Here is an 18849-nt window from a genome sequence, read left to right as displayed (position 1 = left end):
TAAGTTTTAAGATTTAATTTCACTTTTTGAAAATTTAAGTAATTAATTTTACTTTCTCAATAAGTTTTAAAACTTCCGATATACTTACCTTTTCCTCGGAGGATTACAAGAAAGTCCCACTTAATTGCTTACGATACTCATATTACCTAATTGCTAACGATGATGTGCATCTCCACGAGGGGGTGAAACCGTAATTTGTGCGGGAATAAAGGGTCGATAAACCATAGTACCTAAAAATATTAAAAGAAAGACAAACTCTATGGATTATAGTCCTAAAGGCATATTCCTCCCCCCATGTTTTTGGAAAAATCAATCCATATCGGCCGTCCATTTCAAGCGTTGACCAAAGCATGGACTTTGGGCTGCGGGCGTGAACCTCAAGATTACTTCGGCCTCGTGATTTATGTCGAATTCGAGTCAAACACTCAAATTACTTAACTACTCTTTAATGATTTGACTTTCTTTTTCGAAACTCAATACGTCCAATTTCTTCGTCCCGTTTCATCGAGTGACACAAACGAGCGAGCCAAGCTTAATGAATTAAGCACGCGATTTGTGAAATCAAAATATTTTATTCTAGTTCACTGTTATATAATAAAAGAGTTTCTCGGTTTTTTATAAATAATTATGGAATATTTTAGTTGACTTTGACTATATTTATGCGTTCAGGCGTTGTATATAAAGATGGTTCCAAACTCTAGAAATTCGAAGAAAATTATAACAAAAATTAAAGAAAGAGAAAATAAAAGTTACACCTGATTTATAGAGCCAGAACATTTTTAACGTAATATTTTCACGAGATAGAAAGAATTAATTATGATTAATCAATCTCACTCAAGAAAGTTGATTAGCCAATCATTTCTTTGGTGATTTATCATGATATTAGCGCAATATGATCATATATTTTCAAGCGATTTGAGCTTAAATCGTGATTGATTCTATTCACGGCAAGTAATCAAGTATCCAAGCCTTTGGAAAAAACTTTGGATGAGGATCGCATCTTATTCTGTAATAATTCTTTTTTTGTTAACTTTTCATCCCACTTTCTAAGAATAGCAAGAATATGCTTCTCGTAACAAAGAACGTTCATATATTCGTTGATTTTGAATTTTCAAATTCAACTTTGGCGTTATGTGTACTTCTGCCCATGAAGCTTGACTTTGACCAAGGTGTTATTAATTAGGGAAAATACTATAAAAAAACCTCAAACTATATCACTTGTGATAAATTTATTCTAAACTTTTTTTTATGACACGAAAAACATCACTTGTGATAAATTTACCCTGAGCCTTTTTTTATAACACAAAAAACCCCAAACTATACCACTTGTGACATAATTACCCCACAATACTTTGACCCATGGACATTTTCGTCTTTTTCCTTTTTCTGTTTTTTTTTTCCTTTTTTTTCCTTTTCTTCTCCGGCGAGCCCCATAATACTTTGGCCCATGGGCATTTTCATTTTTTTCCTTTTTCTGTTTTTTTTCCTTTTTTTTTTCTTTTCTTCTCCGGCGAGGGCCGGCGTCGGGATGCCCATGGGCGGAGACAAATGCCAATCCCCTTGGTCACTAAGACATTCTAAACCTTGGCAAGCTCAGCAGCGGGGGCAGCAGCCGGAGTGACACCACCCGTCGTTGGCCTAGAATTAATTACAAGTCGCCATTAGTATTCAAACAGTTTATAGAGAAACTAAGTTTAAGAGATCTAAAATATCTGAGGAAAACTTACAGTCCCACAAAAACTTTGAATGCGTCGTAGATAACCCATTGGGCTCCAGTAAGTGTACCGATCATGAGTATACGGAGAGGAAGACCACGGGTGAAGAGACCCACCAGACCCATTTGCTTCACAGCCTGCACAACGAGAAAACAAACAGTAGTGAGTACAGCAAAATATCAGATCCAAGCCAAGAGGCTGATGCCAGGGAAATACAGCAAGTGGAGCACTCACATCACCGACGGTTGCTCCCTTTGCGTTGTTGAGGAAAGAGACAAGATTGTCGGCAGGATGAGACACGACAGCACAGAAAACACCTGCCACATAACCACCAGTAAAACTGACACCGAGCTGCAAACCATTACTGCACTGATCTTTTGGTTGGGGAATGGCATATTTGTAGATCATCTCAACGGTGTTCTCAAAAGATGCAAACTTCATCATCGTATCTGCAAGAAAATGCATGTTAGTTGATTAAGTTGCCGCAGATAGTGCTGTCAAAATCTCAAAATTGAATAGAAGCCAGCCTATACAATAGCTGGCAAATAAGTAGATCAGGGGACTGATCCGCACAACAGCAAAGAAAGTCCCAAGCCAAACTATCTTAGAGCCTATAGGCTATATATTTGGATCTGAATAAAAGTAAAAAGCCTGCCAAAATCTAAAAAAGTATTCAAATTTCAGAAAATTATGAAAAATTTGTATGTGAATCTAAGTGTCCACATTGGAGCGTTGTGAAAGTTTCAAGAGTTTTGGATATAAACCCAAAAAAAAAAAAATCAAAGTGCACGGGATTCGAGATTTAGATTAAGCAAAAGATAAAATTCAATCAAGACAGGCGCCTAAATGCTTTGCCAGCTTAAGCTATTTGCTAGGGACATGATTTCTGACATTACTTATTCACAAGATACCAGTGATCTTGACGAGTTCTCAATCATCATAAAGAAAGTTTCTTATTGCATGCAAGAGTCAACAAATTGGAAGACCAGTCGCCATAAGAAGTAAAACATGGGTAAATATCAACCAACATCCTCAAATGCGATGAGCTTTATACATATTAGTAACATTCTTGCGCAAAGCAGAAAAAATGGAGAAGTAAACAAACCACAACAGTGGCCACTACAAGAAGGTCAACTTCAGTAACAGGTAGCTTCGCTAGACCATTAAATGTATATATTGGTAGAAAACTCAGCAACCATGGGGACATATGATGCATTAAGACTATTGGATCTCTTGTTAGCAAATGGGTAAATTCCCATACGTTGCTTACTTTAGCAATTGACGGAAAACATGTCGTGGAAAAACAAGCAAACAAAACCAGCGCTCTTTGAAATTGAGCATGCGGAGGATAATATTGTGAATATGGTTTGGTAAAACTACATATCTTAAGAAAAACAGAGGTAATTTGCCAAACTTACATGGTATTTGACGACCCCAGAGAGGAACAATGCCCTTGTATAACCTGCATTCATAGGCAGGAGAAAGTTACAACACGAACAAGACTATGACTTGGCTGAACCAACAAAATGTCGCACGTGTTGGACACATACCCAAGAGCGCCTTCAGATCTTACAAACTTGGGTAATCCATCTGACAGACCTCTTGCAAATCCAGGCTGTGTTTGCACTCTGACCTTCACTGCTTCGAAGGGGCAAAGGGCAATATCGGCTATGACCTCAGCAGATGCAGAGCCCGCTAGGTAGATCAATGTCTTGTACTTGGTTGCATACTCAGGCCCAGCAATGTCAGCGTAATATTTCTTGAAGTACTCGTAGAAGCCATACTTGCAGGCACCTTGGGCACTGTAACCAAGCAGAGTGGGTACCCAGCCCCTGAAAAAACCTCTGACGCCCTGCTCTTTCAATAGAACTCCAAAACCAGATGAAATGCTCTTGTACTTTGCAGGGTCGATCTAAAATGTCACAAGACACGATTCATAAGATGTCAATCACTACATTTCAACACCAAAAAGAAGACAACACTTCAAAACAAGCAGACCACCCACGTAGAGTAACTTGCCAAATCTCCATATACCCCACAACACATTGTCCTTCATTGGAAAGCAATTCAAACCATAAATCTACATAAGAACAGCCGATACGTGGCCAAATTCTCAAAGGCACAAGAAGGAAACAGGATCGCGGTGCATCACATTCATGGACATTGTTTACACGGTGAGATCTAACACGCGCAGGCCCGAGCAATCACCGAATGCGATCAGGGGGGCAGCAAAAGTATTCACCAACACATGCGAGCTAAAGCAAAATCCGAGCTCTCCACGCATATATGACCCACCTTTTCCGATGCGAACAGACCAGAAATATGGCAGCGAACAGCAAAAGGCGCAATCAACCACGCCACAATAACCAATCGCGATCCTTTCCAATGTATCAGGCGATTAGAACCGGAGAGATACTCGCAACTACACGAAAGATCACGCATACAAGCTATCGATACACGCAGAAAAACACAGACATCCGCAGAACGCGAGAGCAAAGGATCCAGTCCCCAAGACAAATCAAATCAAATCACACACGCACGCGCGCACGCGAAAAGAAGGAAGGAAGAAGAGCGAAATCCGAAAAAGGAGCAAACGCGGAGAGATATCGCCCCCGCGGAAGTCGAGAGCGCGGGCGGGGGAGGGGCGAGGGGGCGACCTGCATATTGCACTTGACGAGGTCGAGCGGGGTGACGGACATGTGGGTGAGGCCGCAGCAGAGGGTCCCCCCGAAGGTGCAGGCGGCGTAGAACTCGGGCGAGTACATCTCCACCCTCTTCGACGGCTCCTTGGGCGACGGGATCAGGAATCCGCTCCGATCCTCCGCCGCCGCCGCCGACCGGGGCCCGGAGGAGCCGAGCATCTTCTCGAGGTAGAGAGACTTGGAGGAGGAGGAGGCGTAGAGGAAGCTGGGGATCAGCGGCTGCTGCTGCTGCTGCCGCTGCCGCGGGGAGCTGGACGTGTCGGCGAACGCCATGGATGGTGGAGGAGGGAGAACTTGGCGAGATCTGCGAAATGCGTGTGTAAGAGAGAGAGAGAGGAAGGGGGTGGGCGATTTTATGGGAGAAACCCTCGCGTGATGTCTCTGCTACGAGGGCCCCAACCCCCCCCCCCCCCCCCCCCCCTCCCCGAGCATCGGCCCTCCGCTTTCGCGGTTAATTGCGATATTGCCATTGGTCAACGGGAGCTGGCTGCGACCCGGCAAAAATTTACAAAAGAAAGGAAAAAAAATTGTGAGGAATATTTTGAGGACTAGGGCTGTGCATGGATCCCGACCTCAGGAACCGGACCCTACCGAACCCAAATTGATCGGTTTCGGGTTGGAAAACCTCAACCTGTAAGGAATAGAAGAAACAAAAAAAAAAAAGAAGACCAAAGAATCATCGAAAATCGATTATGTCCGGTCCGATTCCAAGTTCCAAGACAAGAATCGACCCACTCTAGAATCGATCGCTCGTATTGCGGACCAACTAATTCTCGGGGGTTTGAATATTTGCATATGGGTTGCATAGTTGGTGCGGTATTCTCCATCTAGCTCATGTGATATGCATCTCAATGAAAGAAGAAGATGAGCACTAAGTTGGTTTCCCTTACACACATTGAATTGCCAACGAAAAATCATTTGTTCTATATAACAAAAAAGAAGAAGATGAACTTTTCGAAAGAATCATTTTTATATAACCTTTAACCGAAGAACATGAATGTTAACTTATATCCACGATGCAAATTTATTTTGTTAACGAGCCGAAGAAGATGAGCGATAAAATCACATCGGCATTTTCTGATGGTTAAATTGGACGGAATTAACGGAAAAATTTGATTACATTAATTCAACAAATTTCAGGATTTGATTGCGCTTTGCAACAAGTATTAGACTGTTTGGTACACTTGCTTTTTCCCTAATTCGATTAAAAGAAGGGTTACTACTACGGAAAACCCCAAACTGGTATATATGTAACAAATTTATCGAAAATTAATTTTTTGACCACAAAAAACCCTAAATTGGTACACTTGTGACAATTTTACTCAAAACTAATTTTTTGACCACAAAAAGCTCTAAAATAGTACATTTGTGACAAATTCACCCTCCGTTAAATTGGATTAATATCACGAAAAATCACAAACTAAAACACCCGTCGTTAAATCCCAAATCGGTACGCTCGTCAACTGCCACGTGTCATCCAATTCAGAAATTTTATAGTAAAATTTAACGGAAACTGACGAAGGATAAAATTACAGTTTAAAGTTTTTAATGATCAAGAAATCAATTTAGATAAGTATATTAATTTAGAGTTTTTTTGTGGTATTAATCCTTAAACGAAAGCAGCTGCATGCTACCCAATTTAATGTCCTTTTCCAGTCAAGGTGGTCACGATGAGAAAGGGTGCCGTTCAAAGCCAATTCGCATATTACCTAATTGCTGACGAAAGTGCGCATCTCCACGAGGGGTAAAACCGTGATTATTGCGGGAAAAAAGGGGTAGAAAATTATGGTGTATAAAAATATTAAAAGAAAGACAACTCCATGGAGAAGAGTCCTCAAGGCATATTCCTCCCCCCACGTTTTTGGAAAAATCGATGGATGTCGACCGTCCGTTTCAAGATTACTCCGGGCCTCGTGATTTATGTCGAATTCGAGTCAAACACTCAAATCACCTTAACTACTCTTCAATGATTTGACTCTTCCTTTTTTTGAAAACTCGACACGTCCCATTTTCTCTGTTCCGTTTCATCGAGCGACACGAGCGAGCGAGCCAAGCTCGCTCGATGAATTAAGCACGCGATTTGTGAAATTCAAGATATTTTATTCTAGTTTTATGTTGTAATAAAAGCGTCTCTCGGTTTTTTATTAAATAATCATGGAATTTTTCAGTTGACTTTGACTATGTTTACGCGTTCGGGCATTCTGCGTTGTATATAAAAGATGGTTCCAAACTCTAGAAAGCCGAAGAAAATTATAACAAAAGTTAAAGAAGGAGAAAATAAGAGTTACGCCTGATTTATAGAGCCGGAACGTTTTTAACGTAATATTTTCACGAGATAGAAAGAATTAATCACGAATAATAAATCTCACTCGAGAAAGTTGATTAGCCAATCATTTCTTTGGTGATTTATCGTGATATCAGTGCAATATGATCATATATTTTCAAGCGATTTGAGCTTAAATCGTGATCGGTTCTATTTACGGCAAGTAATCGAGTATCCGAACCTTTGGAAAAAGCTTTGGATGAGGATAGCATCTTATTCTGTAATAATTCTTTTTTTGGTAACTTTTCGTCCCACTTCCTAAGAATAGCAAGAATATGCTTCTCGTAACAAAGAACGTTCCTCGTTGATTTTGAATTTTCAAATTCAACTTTGGCGTTATATGTACTTCTGCCCATGAAGATTGACTTTGACCAAGGTGTTATTAATTAGGGAAAATATCATAAAAAAACCCCAAATTACGTCATTTGTGACAAATTTACCCTTAATCTTTTTTTTGTGACACGAAAAATTTCAAACTATGCCACTTGCGACATAATTACCCCATAATACTTTGGCCCATGGGCATTTTCATCTTTTTCCTTTTTCTGTTTTTTTTCCTTCTCCGGCGAGCCCCACAATACTTTGACCCATGGGCATTTTCGTCTTTTTCCTTTTTCTGTTTTTTTTCTTTTCTTCTCCGGCGAGGGCCGGCGTCAGGCTGCCCATGGGCCAAAGTATTGTGGGGCTCGCCAGAGAAGAAAAGAAAAAAAAGGAAAAAAAATAAAAAAAAAAAAAAGAAAAAGACGAAAATGCCCATGGGCCAAAGTATTGTGAGATAATTGTGTCACAAGTGGCATAGTTTGAGATTTTTCGTGTCACAAAAAAGGTTCAGGGTAAATTTGTCACAAGTGACATAGTTTGAGATTTTTCGTGTCACAAAAAAAAGTTTAGGGTAAATTTATCACAAGTGGCATAGTTTAGGGTTTTTGGTGGTATTTTCCCTATTTATTTATTGTATTGTCTTCGCAATTTGTTTTTCTCACTCACTTTTGTACTAAGAAAAACTAATTTTAGTTATTTTGTCTAATGATATTATGATTTGATTTAATTCCCAATTCGCGATTTATGAACTCGGAATTTTCATTTACGATTGAAATTTCAATTTCGCGGGTATACTTTCTGAAGCATGGAAAGTTCAAGAGCCACTTCCCTGGGAAATAGGCTCGAGTATGACATGAACACCTATGCTTGGATGTGGGATGGCGAGCGTCGTTGGAATGGGATTGGCAACAGGAGTAGGGGTATGCAAAAGAATCGGGAACCGCCTGGGACTGCCCGGAATCATATCGGAACCGGTGGTTCCTAAGGAAACCGGTCCGGTTCCCGGTTCCAATTTTTGGGAATCGGTGGGTACCGATCCGATTACCGGTTCTAGGTGTGAAATTGTCTGCCCGCCCACCCGGACTATACCGGTAATATAATAATAAATATAATATTTTTTACTTTTATTTTTTTTTAAAAAGAAAAATCCTAAATCCCTAAACTAAACCTAAATCGCTTGACGCTCATAGCCTCATATTGAGCTAAGAAACACCTTTTTTCGCTTTCGTCTCACGCTCATTCTCACTCTCTTATTCTTCTCGGTTGATACTCACCTCACCGTTTCCGACTCTCCATCTCAGTCTCCGTCTCCGTTTCCATATTTCCGTTTCTTTCCTTTGCTAGTGGGACCGGTTCCATGGACCCACCCAGGAACCGGACCGCACGAAGATGGCAGTCCGGTTCCCGGGTGGATCCATGGAACAAACGGGCTGTTCCCGATTTCAATTTTTCGGAACCGGTCCTTAGTAGGAAGTTCCCGGTTCTAAGGTGGGAACCGCATGCCCGGACTATGCTCATCCTAGACAGGAGAGAGAGAGAGAGAGAGAGAGAGAGAGAGAGAGAGAGAGAGAGATGACCGGAGTGACAGCCAGGATGGAGGTGGCGGTGAAGAAGATCTTCGGACGAGTCGGAAAGTCGAATGTATTGCCCAATCCCAATTACAACATGGAATTTATATCCGAATGTGCGTGTCGGGTTGGCTTTCTCAGATAAGGATATTGCCCAAGCCCGCCCATTTTCCTTTTCGAGCCGGAAAGGCCCATTGATCACCTCTACAAGACGACGAGCCGGTGATGCTGGTCTGGATGAGGCTGTGGTGGAGGACGGCAGGCCAAGGTTGGGCAGACGCAGTGACAGAGAAAGAGAGCGGCTTCTTGCCTTTTGGTTCCCTAGGAGTTTTTTTTGGTCGAAAAAAACTTAGGTCATTTAACTAACAAGTAGCGCGACGATGACTAGCATCAAAACATAACAAATCTCGGGGCTTAGACACCTAATTAGAAGGAAGGGGACCTAGACGATGGGCTTTTGCAATCCAATCCGTACAATGATTTGCTTCTCGCGGACAATTAACCAAGTAGCGGTGGGATCTGGTTCGATATGAGGTGAGAAATTCGTGATTGGTAGGATTCGGACAGATCTTGAAATCGTGTGAAATACTTGAAATAATCATACAACTAATCTACCAAGGAAGGTAAGATTTTTAAGATTGAAGGGAAATTGGTGAAATTTAATGAAATAGTTTGTCTAAACTCCCGCGAATTTGTATAACAGATCGCAGAGACAGAGGCTGTAACAATTGTAAGCTACATCATGAAATATAATAAGAAATTACAATAACCCGAGTGGTAAAATTCCGTAAAATTATGGATGGACATAAGAGTACGTGTCGAATCGGTAGGTTCAATGTTGAACACATAGATTCTTCTATGATTCGGTATTTTTAGGAATTCGTCCAATAAGTCCGTCGTGTTTCGGATTATGAATAGAGTACGAATTGAGAATATACCTATAATTTACGAGTGACGACTAATGTTTGCTCGAAAATGCCTGTAGTGCAGAACAACACAAAGGGATGTCATAATCTTGTGATGAAGAAAATCTAACATTTGGGAAAGATTTTGACCGGGGATGGACCCGATTCAAACTTCCGTAAAAGGGAATTATGAGCAATTAATCAGGCTGCGATTCAAAAGGATGAATTTTGAAATATAGGAATCCCTTGTATGGTAAGGGACGTTAAGGAGTGCTCTGGGGAAATTCCTGACGTGCCTCTTTTAGTTTGTCCTGCTGAGATTTCAGCTTGATCCCGAGCCTCTCTTCTGGTTCTTTTGGCTCACGAGTCTGAACCTGTTCTTCTGAGTGATCCCATGCAATGGCGAATGAGAAGTTCTGCTGTACATGGGTTGCACTTGCAGATACCACCTCCAAGACCCACCAGTCCCAGAGGCTCCATGAAGCTCTCTCCTGTCAGATCTCTCTCTCTCTCTCTCTCTTTCTCTTCACGCATGTGTTTTGCGTTGCTGGTGTGTCTGTCAGGGGTCCTCGTGCCCGCGTGCTTGGCTTGTTGATTTTCAATACGTGACATGTATCTTCGCATATTTATTATGATTTGATGAGTGGGGAGAGAGGGAGACTGGGAATGGAACATGAGAACTCCTGTGATCCTGATAGAAACAGAACATCAGATTACTATGCCTATCCAATAAGGATTGAAAAGGTGCCCATTTTAGACTTGTCTTTATGTTGATATGGCCCAATTCATTTGTATAAGCTGACTTCATTTCCCTTCTCAGTTCATTTGCAATTGATCAGAAAGGAATCCACAAGTGCTGGCTGGTTCTTGAACCATTTTTTTCCCTCTTTGGCAAGAAAGAACCTGTTTATCAAATCTAGAAGCCTGAAATCATTATGTTTTGCATTGAGTGTTTGATTTTCTCCGAGAATGGGCTTCGGACAGCTTAAAGCCACATTTGTTCTTGATTCGAACAAAATTCTCCTCGACCTCTCTCGATATCGATTTCGAGCTAATATTCCAGGCAAGTATGAACACTTCTTGGAGATTATATCATCTCCTCTTTCTCACGAGGACTTGTCATGATCTCTGGGTAAGTGTGAATGCATTATAGTTTACTACGGGCACAGTTAACCGGGAAAAATTAAATTTACAGATGTGTATGTCAATCTACTCTTCTGTTTAATGATGTAGAAGAAATTTACAGCTATGAATTTCTTAGTGAAGGTTAAACATTATATACTCGATCTGGATAATGATGTAGAAGATGGAAGCAAGCAATATTACTACTTTAAAGTTGAATAGTTCTTTTGTCACTTTCTTATTTTTCAAAACAAACCTGCGCAAGCATAAACTTGGTATTAGTATTGTTCCTGTGAATTCAATCATTCCAAATTTCATTGCAGATGTAGACGAAAAAGTGGGTGCCATTAGAGCACTTGTGGAAGATGATGGTGACAAATCACAAATTCTTCAAATCCTTGAAGAAATGAAAAAGTCTTACTGTGCTTTAGCAGAGGGCCATGACCAGTTGAGATCCAAGTTCAGTCACCTCCAGGATGCAAGAACTTCAGCATCCCCCTTCAACCCCAAGATTCTCCTTGAAGGCGTCGACAACGAGGATGCATCCGGAGTCTCTGAGAGCCCTAAAATGGACAGTCTTGATTCCCGCCCAGAGTCTGCCGTCATAGATCCTGAAGTGGAGTTCGACAACTTCCACTTCGAGATCCCGGACAAGTTGGCCAATGGGATAGTCCTGGATGAACCTACCAGTGCCAATCTGAATCTGATAAAACCGATTGGTGGAGAAATTCATGAAAAACATACTGACGTGCCCACCATAGAAGAAATCATTCCTGTGATCCACGGTTCTGAGACTGATCGGGAAGTAAATGGAGATGACTGGACTGAACATTTAGGGTGGGAGATGAATTGGAATGAGCTGAAGGTGCAGGTCACAAAGTTGATGGAGGAGAACCTGCAGAAGCAAGCAGAGCTGGTGAAAAGAAACGAAGAGAAGAGGGGAATCATCAGAGGCCTCAGGTCGCAGCTGAATGGCTTGAAGGCCGAGAATAAGGCGCTGCAGGACTGTCTCGTCTGCTCTAAGGCCGTCCCGAAGGGCATCCAGTTTCAGATGACGAGATTGAAAGGCCTAGTCTTGAGTAGAATTTTCGGAATAAGTTCTCGGTGACGGTGTTAGGGAGATCACAAGCCACTGCATTGACGCACTCAACTGAAACGAATCACTTCAGCTAATAAAGTTAATTCTCTGGTCATACCCCAAGCAGCACGCGGCCTCGCCTTAAAATCGCAAGCAAACATATAATGAGCCCGTGTGCTGCTTTCCTTGTTCATATGTAGGGTGCTTTTCTTGTTCATATGTATGGTGCGGAAACATTCTCGTCAAACCACAGACTGTGTAGGAGTCTTCTGCTTCAAATTTCCTATCGACTTTAACTTCCAGTAATAATTGTCTGTCAATTCCTAGTTTACCTTCAATCAGATCATACATCAGAAATTCAATACCATGTTGACATGTCAATCAGGACAACATGATTCTTTCTGCCCCACAGTCAGTTTTAGATCAACAATTCCAAACATTGGATTATCCGATGTCACTCTTCGACAAGAACCTGTATCAGTGCTACAAAGAATCACAAATACAAAAAGGTCAAACTCCGGGCGACTGTTCTATTTTCTTTTTTTTTTCTGCTCGGAGTTCACGAACATGGAGGAATAAATATATGATAGATTACAACATCAATGCAAGTGTTTGCAGAGGTCAAAAGAATCACTCAAACATACAAATCCAAAACATAAACCATAACTCGATAATCAATCCCCAATCTTCTCGGTACCGAGCTTTGTGTCTGTCAAGTTCTCCATCTAAAGGAGCCTCAGGTGCGAGGTATCGTTTAATCTTTTTATCTGCCACCCCGTTTTCCAGGAATGTTGTAAGGCTGTTACTGAGGAATCTTCCACGCAGATCTTATGAGACATTAGCGGACTGCAACCCATAATCCCTGTGATTAGACACTTTATCGCAGTTGGATGCGTAAATATACCGACACAAGAGGCAATACTGGAAAGAGAGCTCCTTTCACTTAGATCGTGCAGTGTGTTCTGGGGATGCACTTCCTGAGGAGAATTTTCATCTTCGGGATCATGATCTCCGGTAGTAGTTACATACTGAAGCCTGCTCTTCCCAGATTTTTTCTTCGCAAGTCCCTGCCGGTGCCTGTGAAGCAAATCGGAGCGGGGTGATGGGAGGGAAGGACCATCTCGGTCGCCGATAAAATTAGATGAAGCATATGCATTCTGGTGGGAGTATCGATGGTTCTCATTTGCACCGTGGAGAGAGAAATCCAAGCGCAACTTCTCGTGCAGACCGAGCACGGTTCCATTTAAGAAGTGAACCATTCTGAACTCCACCTCCCTAAGTGACTCTCCACCCGGCGCAGAAAAATCAGGCTGAAGTCTCTCCATTACACCCAAAATTTCAGGTGTATATACTTCTGACACAGGACATCCCTCCCATTGACCTTGGCTCATCTCTGTAAGCGCATCTGACAACTGAATCTGTTCCAAGGAAAAATTCATTTCCTAGACAGAATCATAAACAAATGAGTGGTCAGTTCAAATCATATAGAGTCAAAGACAGGATGAAAACATTCTTATATCACATAACATTCTCTCAACTAACTGATATGACATTAGCTCAGGGTGTGGGCTGTTTACAAGGTGTTTGTCGGCGTAACCAAAGAAGATCGCAAACTGCATTGGGGTCGCTCAGCTTTGAGAAGACCCTTGCTTTGTAATGTGGGATTGCCTGATACTCACCAGATGACAAGCCACCACAAAATTTTCTCACAAGCTAAGCTTCTTAGATATAATTTGGTGGTGTCTACATTTTCTTGAAATGGTTAGCTTAATTACTCATGGACTTAATGAAGAAAATGTTGTCTGTGACTCTCAACCCCTGTCACGTTTCTCATCCACTTCTTATGTCTATTCAGTAGTTTCTAGGGCCTATGAACTTGACCCAACTGCTTAAATTGACTTTCCTTCGGAACCAATGTCCACTACGAATTGACCAGTTCCACAGTTGCAAATCATGGTTCCACTCAAGATCTGAACAATCCCGTTTAAAGATCTCAAGATATATTGATAAGGCCTCCATATACCAGCAGCCCTGCATTGGCATTCCATAGAGAATGTTTCCACAGCTTGAACGTATGATCCTAGGACCTAGGTCTCGATGGGCTATTTACAGTTCTACCAAAGGTCACCGGCACTAACTTACCAAAAGCAACTGAATATTCTGATAGATCAATGAAGACGATGATCCCTTGCTATCATTAGTTATTTATGCACCCGTTATCCTAAATACTGCCCAAAATCCTATCCACTTCAATACGATCCATCATATCACATTTCAAGCAGTTGAGGTTGGCGCTTCTGACTCGAAACTGATTAATACTTTCTTGCACAAGTTGAATATCCAGTGTTAACACATAAAATTTGCAACTGTAATCAGCAAACTAGATTGCATTTTCATTGCTAGTGTATATTCTGCTTAGTTCCTCCAACTCATTGTATCAATCCCGACAAAATTCAAGCTCTTGATGCTCCCAAGTCGACAATGTATACCACAATCGAGAATTGACACTTTATGATTCCAAAGAAGCAGACACCACCTTAATCCACATTCTCCAATTGCACATAAAGAACCAACTCGGTCAAAGCAGCAAGCAACCCAATTTAAAGCTCATCCAACGAAAAATCCAACAAGAATCCAATTTTACCTGACAAACGAAAGCTGCCATCGACCTTGCTCGATCCAGCGGCGAAGAATAAACCGCGCCGAACCGGACACCGTGCGAATTCAGCAGCACGGCCAAGGCCCTGGCCTGCCGCTTCCCGTTGGTTGTCAGCCCCGCGGCAGCGCACCGCCCGCCAACCAAATCCGGCCTCAAACTGGCCTCGCACTCGCCCTGGCTGATCAAGAACACCTCCGTCGTGACGGCGCCCCGGTCCTCCTCCATCGTGCTCGAGGAGAAGCTCCGGGAGAACACCGGCGGAGGCGGCGGCAGCGGCGGGGGCGGCGCGAGGACGTTGTAGGGGTCCCAGACCTTGATCGACGGCCCCATCCGCGGCGTCCCGAGGGTGGAGAGCTGCGGGGAGAGCGGCGACGCCGACGCGTAGCACGGCAACATCTCCGGCTCTTGCTCCAGGACCTTCTTCACCAGGTGGGTATTGCTCAACTCGCTCCTGCTGAGCACCGCATTCTCGTCTTCCTCCTCCTCATCCTCTTCCTCCTCGTCGCCGTCTTCTCCCTCTTGGCTCTCGTCCTCGTCCCTCACTTCCTGGACCGAGTGAGAGGATCCCATCTCGATTCCGGCCGCCGGGGAGCTCCGATCCAACCCGCTCCGATCGCTAGGATCCGGGTCGAAGCATCAACCAGGCGGGTCGATCGCCGAAGCAAGGCGCGAGATTTCCGATACCCAGATGACCGCCGACTCGAAAGATGAAATGGGCAGAGCTCAAGGACGAATTTTGCCGCGGGTGGAATTCGTGCTTGGATGGATTGATGCTGGAGATGGGCAACGGAGAGAGGGAGAGACAGAGATCTGAAGGAATCAGATAAGATCTGGTTAGATCATGGGTGCCTGCGTGCTCGGCGGGTCGGGTTTTCCGGCGGGTCGGGAATCGAATCTATCAGATTCAGACTCAGAACCAAAATGCTCAATTTGCTCGGACGAAACGAATCTCGAGTTTCCTAAACTCGTTGCGGAGAGGTGGGGCAGTGCTGTCACCGGCGGTGACATTGACTCGATGCAATGCGGAGCATGTGAGCCTACTTTATCTCACCCCGGTTGAGTAATGTGCACCTTGCATAAGATTCGGGTCAATTTTTCGGGACGGGTCTTGATTCGAGTCTAAATAAACGAACTTCCACATGGTTCTGTCTGTGTCGGCCTCGGGCTGGGATTTTTGAAACTCGAATCATTGACCCCCTTACGTAAGACCTACATTATTTGATGATTGAAATGAAATATGCTCGCATGTAAAGCTAGACATTTGGGTAATGGATGTGTTGTGAAAATAGAATGGTGATGTGACAACTAATAGGTGTTGTGCCATTTACCTCCTTAATTGTTTCAATAAAGAAAGTTCATTCTTTTCGATACGTTGTTTCTCGAATTATTTGTAATCAATGATTGAAAATGGTAATACTATGTATGATAAATCATTATCTTGAAAGTTCTCGTTAACGAAACCCTATTACTATTACTTCTATTCTACTATTACTAAATTGGCCACGAGGATTGAATTTAGGGTTTTGACAAACTGTTAAAAGACTTGGCACATCATCAGAAGTTAGGATTAAATTTGTCAAATTGAAAAGTTTAGGATTAAATTGACAAAAATATAATAAATTTATTATTTTTCTTGTAATTTTCTCCTTACTAAACCTATCAATATCCTTATCTTTAGCTTTTATGCCTATTGGTGAAAGGGTGGGGGGAAAGACCGGCTTATTAAACCCGTCCTCACATTTCCATTGGCATGCAAAATATGAGAACGATTCGCTTACAACATGGCTCAAAGACAATATAACCCGTTTATCTTTGAGTCACCATAGTCAGTGGCATCACCATCTCAAGTTATTATTGATAAAAGTTGACATTGGTTATAATATGGGTGTTTTTGCGAATACTTAAAGATCCCATTCTTGTATAACTATGACCGTCCGATCGTAAAAGAATAAATCTCTACCGTTCATTAGAAAACTCGAGAGTGTTTGTGCGGTACGACATTTGTGTCGAAAGTGCAAAAAAAAAAAATCACGTTAAGATTGAACGCTTTTAGCAACACGGATTGACAGCCCATTATATTCCCCGTAATCGGGAAACATAATAGGGATATGGATAGTTGATTTGAGCTTAATCACAATCTTACTTTGGAGCAAGTGCTGCCTATATAATTGTCCAACAAAAACTGCTGCTTCTCATGGTTTTATCTAAAAGATCATATGAATAATATATTCTCGTACTATGTTCTCCACACACTTTAATAAGATAGTTACTTTGGAAAGTGTATATAATTTAAAGTAAGTGTTGAACTTCTTATTTGAGTGTTGGTTCGACGTTAACGGACAATTTCCTCCCTCTCTCTCTGTCGCCGCGGCAGATCGCCGGGCCGCTCAAACGGGCGCTCGACTACTCCCCTGAGCTCCTCCGTCCTCGGCCAACCGGCATCGTTCAGCGGCCATGTTAGAACATAGTCAACAGAAATAGGCTGATGAGCCTACTATTTTGATTATATTGGGCTGGGCTTAAGGCCCGCCCTTGACCCGACCCAATTATTATTTTTTAGACTTCCTTAATTTTCTGATTTTATGTTATATAGTAAGAAAAACCAATCGAAAGCATCTGATTCCCTTTTTCTGGTCATTAGTTATAAGGAAAAAAAGCTCATGCTATTGCCATAGCCAAAACAGCAGATTCTCTGCTTCCCTTTGCTAAAGCAACAAGGAGAAAATTGCATGTGAACATGAAGCATGATCTCTGAGGGTGTTTATGGTTTGGTTTGACGGTATTTTCGGCCCAAACCCAAACTAATTCGATGGGATTACAACTCATACCGAACAAATAACTTTGGTTTGTTATCGATTAGGTTCGGGTTTTGTTTCGTCGGTTTGTTACTCCGTTGAAAAATCTTTCACCGAACGCTGATTTTCGGATTTTATTAGAGGAAACCTGGGTCTTGAGTCAAGCTTGGACAGAGAATGTCAAATGCATTTATTAATCCCAATTTAGATCTTACACCCTGACTCGATATGATGTCAAACTCGATAATACTAACCATGCAACAACAACTCGCAAATATTGAAATTAAGCTATGCCGGAATTTAATCAACGACACAACTTCAAAGTACGTCAGAATTTAATCAATGACGTAACTTGAATGAATACGGCTGGAATTTAATCAATAGCTATACTCTAAACACAGCGCCGGAATTTAATCGACGACACTGAGCTAGTGGCACAACACTGGAATTTAATCAATAATGCTGAACCTGATAAAGACCCTCGTCGGAATTGAATCTACGACACAGAATCCGAAGACCATGACTAAAAACTACTCCTAATGTGCTTAAGAATAAAGGTTAAATAAGAGATGTGTTGTGTTGTTGAAGAAGATCCTTTCTACGTTGGAAGTCCTTGAGTATTTATAGAGCAGCTTGACAACCGTTCCTTGAAAGTCGTTTTCCACTTCCTTACGTTTCGTGCTTTAACCGTTTCCTGACTTGTCGATATTGCTTACGCTCCTTGGGCATCACGTAGTAGCTAATTTTCTTCCACGTGTCATTTTATTTCTTGTTATCCTTGACGCCCATGATCGTGTCTTTACCTTTTGACACGTGTAAATGAATTTTTCACCACGTATTACCATGATTTTGCGCAAAACTCGCGATTCTGAACTTTGTCGACGTCACGTGCAAAGCTTGTGATCTGGGACTCGTCGACGTTACGTGCAAGGCTTAGATTTGTCGACATCACGTGCAAAGCTCGTGATTTTAAACTTGTCGACACCTTTATGACGTGTCCTGTCGACAACTGCCTTTGGGCCTGACTTACGGCCTTTCTCATATTTTTGCCATGTGGGCCGTACTTTATATCTTCTGTAACTTGTGGATGGCCCATTCCCACCAAGGGTAATTTTGGGTGTCAACAGGTTTAAACCGTTATCATCGAACCGATTTCCTCGTAAGAATTTTAATACGGATTAAAGCTATCTAGCTTTAACGTGAAATGGAAAATAACAAAGAAAGCACCTATTTCTACACACTTAACGAAAAAAGGGAACTTAATCACAATTAAATCAAATTAAATAATTGAAACATTAAAAGTTATTAGTTAACTCAAAGAAACAACACAAAAGATCATGCAAAACTTTTTCCTAAGTATTATTATTTGAGATAAAATAAGTAAATCGATAATGGCCAACTTGAGAAGTAGAATTTTTCCATTCAATAGCATAGAGGAATTTCAGATAGGAAGAACTTAGTTAGGCCATAATGCAAATATTATTAGTGAAAAGGAAAATAAATTTGTTTGCTAAACTCATCGATTTGGTTCAGTTTGATAGTTTTTTAAAGTTATGAAAGTAAAAAGTTGTTTGACAGGAAATGAAATTTGAATCATGATTTTTATGATTTTCTAAATAAACATAAAGTAGTGCACATTACTACAAGGTCTTGACAGGCTG

The 18849-nt window shown here is 41.8% G+C and overlaps 3 protein-coding genes across 4 annotated transcripts; 1 reads left to right on the top strand and 2 right to left on the bottom strand.

Annotated features, from left to right (window-relative positions):
• Positions 1-1549: 1549 nt before the first annotated feature.
• LOC115681886 (mitochondrial phosphate carrier protein 3, mitochondrial-like) lies at positions 1550-4734 on the bottom strand. Its single transcript, XM_030605985.2, has 6 exons — positions 4373-4734; positions 3266-3627; positions 3134-3177; positions 1950-2164; positions 1728-1852; positions 1550-1638 (listed from the first exon to the last, which is right to left on the bottom strand). Exons 1-6 carry the CDS (start codon positions 4688-4690, stop codon positions 1578-1580), a joined length of 1125 nt encoding a protein of 374 aa, XP_030461845.1. The 5' UTR covers positions 4691-4734; the 3' UTR covers positions 1550-1577.
• A 5167-nt stretch (positions 4735-9901) lies between these two features.
• LOC115681887 (uncharacterized) lies at positions 9902-12080 on the top strand. Its single transcript, XM_030605987.2, has 2 exons — positions 9902-10027; positions 10980-12080. The coding sequence occupies exons 1-2, from the start codon at positions 9934-9936 to the stop codon at positions 11762-11764; spliced, it is 879 nt and encodes a 292-aa protein (XP_030461847.1). The 5' UTR covers positions 9902-9933; the 3' UTR covers positions 11765-12080.
• Positions 12081-12292: 212 nt separating this feature from the next.
• Positions 12293-15423, bottom strand: LOC115681882 (uncharacterized). Of its 2 annotated transcripts, XM_056305294.1 has the most exons (3): positions 14379-15423; positions 12657-13176; positions 12293-12580 (listed from the first exon to the last, which is right to left on the bottom strand). In XM_056305294.1, exons 1-3 carry the CDS (start codon positions 14961-14963, stop codon positions 12573-12575), a joined length of 1113 nt encoding a protein of 370 aa, XP_056161269.1. In that variant the 5' UTR covers positions 14964-15423; the 3' UTR covers positions 12293-12572. The 2 variants fall into 2 exon arrangements, with proteins under 2 accessions (XP_056161269.1, XP_030461842.1); XM_030605982.2 differs by having other exon boundaries at positions 12293-13176.
• Between the last annotated feature and the right edge of the window lie 3426 nt (positions 15424-18849).

Source organism: Syzygium oleosum, unplaced genomic scaffold (assembly GCF_021117445.2).
Source record: "Syzygium oleosum isolate NSW1041296 unplaced genomic scaffold, Sole_v2.1 Sole_v2.02, whole genome shotgun sequence".
NCBI classification, from domain to species: Eukaryota; Viridiplantae; Streptophyta; class Magnoliopsida; order Myrtales; family Myrtaceae; genus Syzygium; species Syzygium oleosum.
This window is presented reverse-complemented; position numbering and strand designations above follow the sequence as displayed.

Coding starts and splice junctions, on each gene's coding strand:
- LOC115681886 (XM_030605985.2), bottom strand. CDS start 4,690: ATGGCGTTCGCCGACACGTCCAGCTCCCCGCGGCAGCGGCAGCAGCAG. Junction 3,628..4,372: donor TCGTCAAGTGCAATATGCAG/GTCGCCCCCTCG, acceptor GTGACATTTTAG/ATCGACCCTGCAAAGTACAA. Junction 2,165..3,133: donor CTGGGGTCGTCAAATACCAT/GTAAGTTTGGCA, acceptor ATTTTCTTGCAG/ATACGATGATGAAGTTTGCA.
- LOC115681887 (XM_030605987.2), top strand. CDS start 9,934: ATGGCGAATGAGAAGTTCTGCTGTACATGGGTTGCACTTGCAGATACC. Junction 10,028..10,979: donor GCTCCATGAAGCTCTCTCCT/GTCAGATCTCTC, acceptor ATTTCATTGCAG/ATGTAGACGAAAAAGTGGGT.
- LOC115681882 (XM_030605982.2), bottom strand. CDS start 14,963: ATGGGATCCTCTCACTCGGTCCAGGAAGTGAGGGACGAGGACGAGAGC. Junction 13,177..14,378: donor TGGCAGCTTTCGTTTGTCAG/GTAAAATTGGAT, acceptor GATTCTGTCTAG/GAAATGAATTTTTCCTTGGA.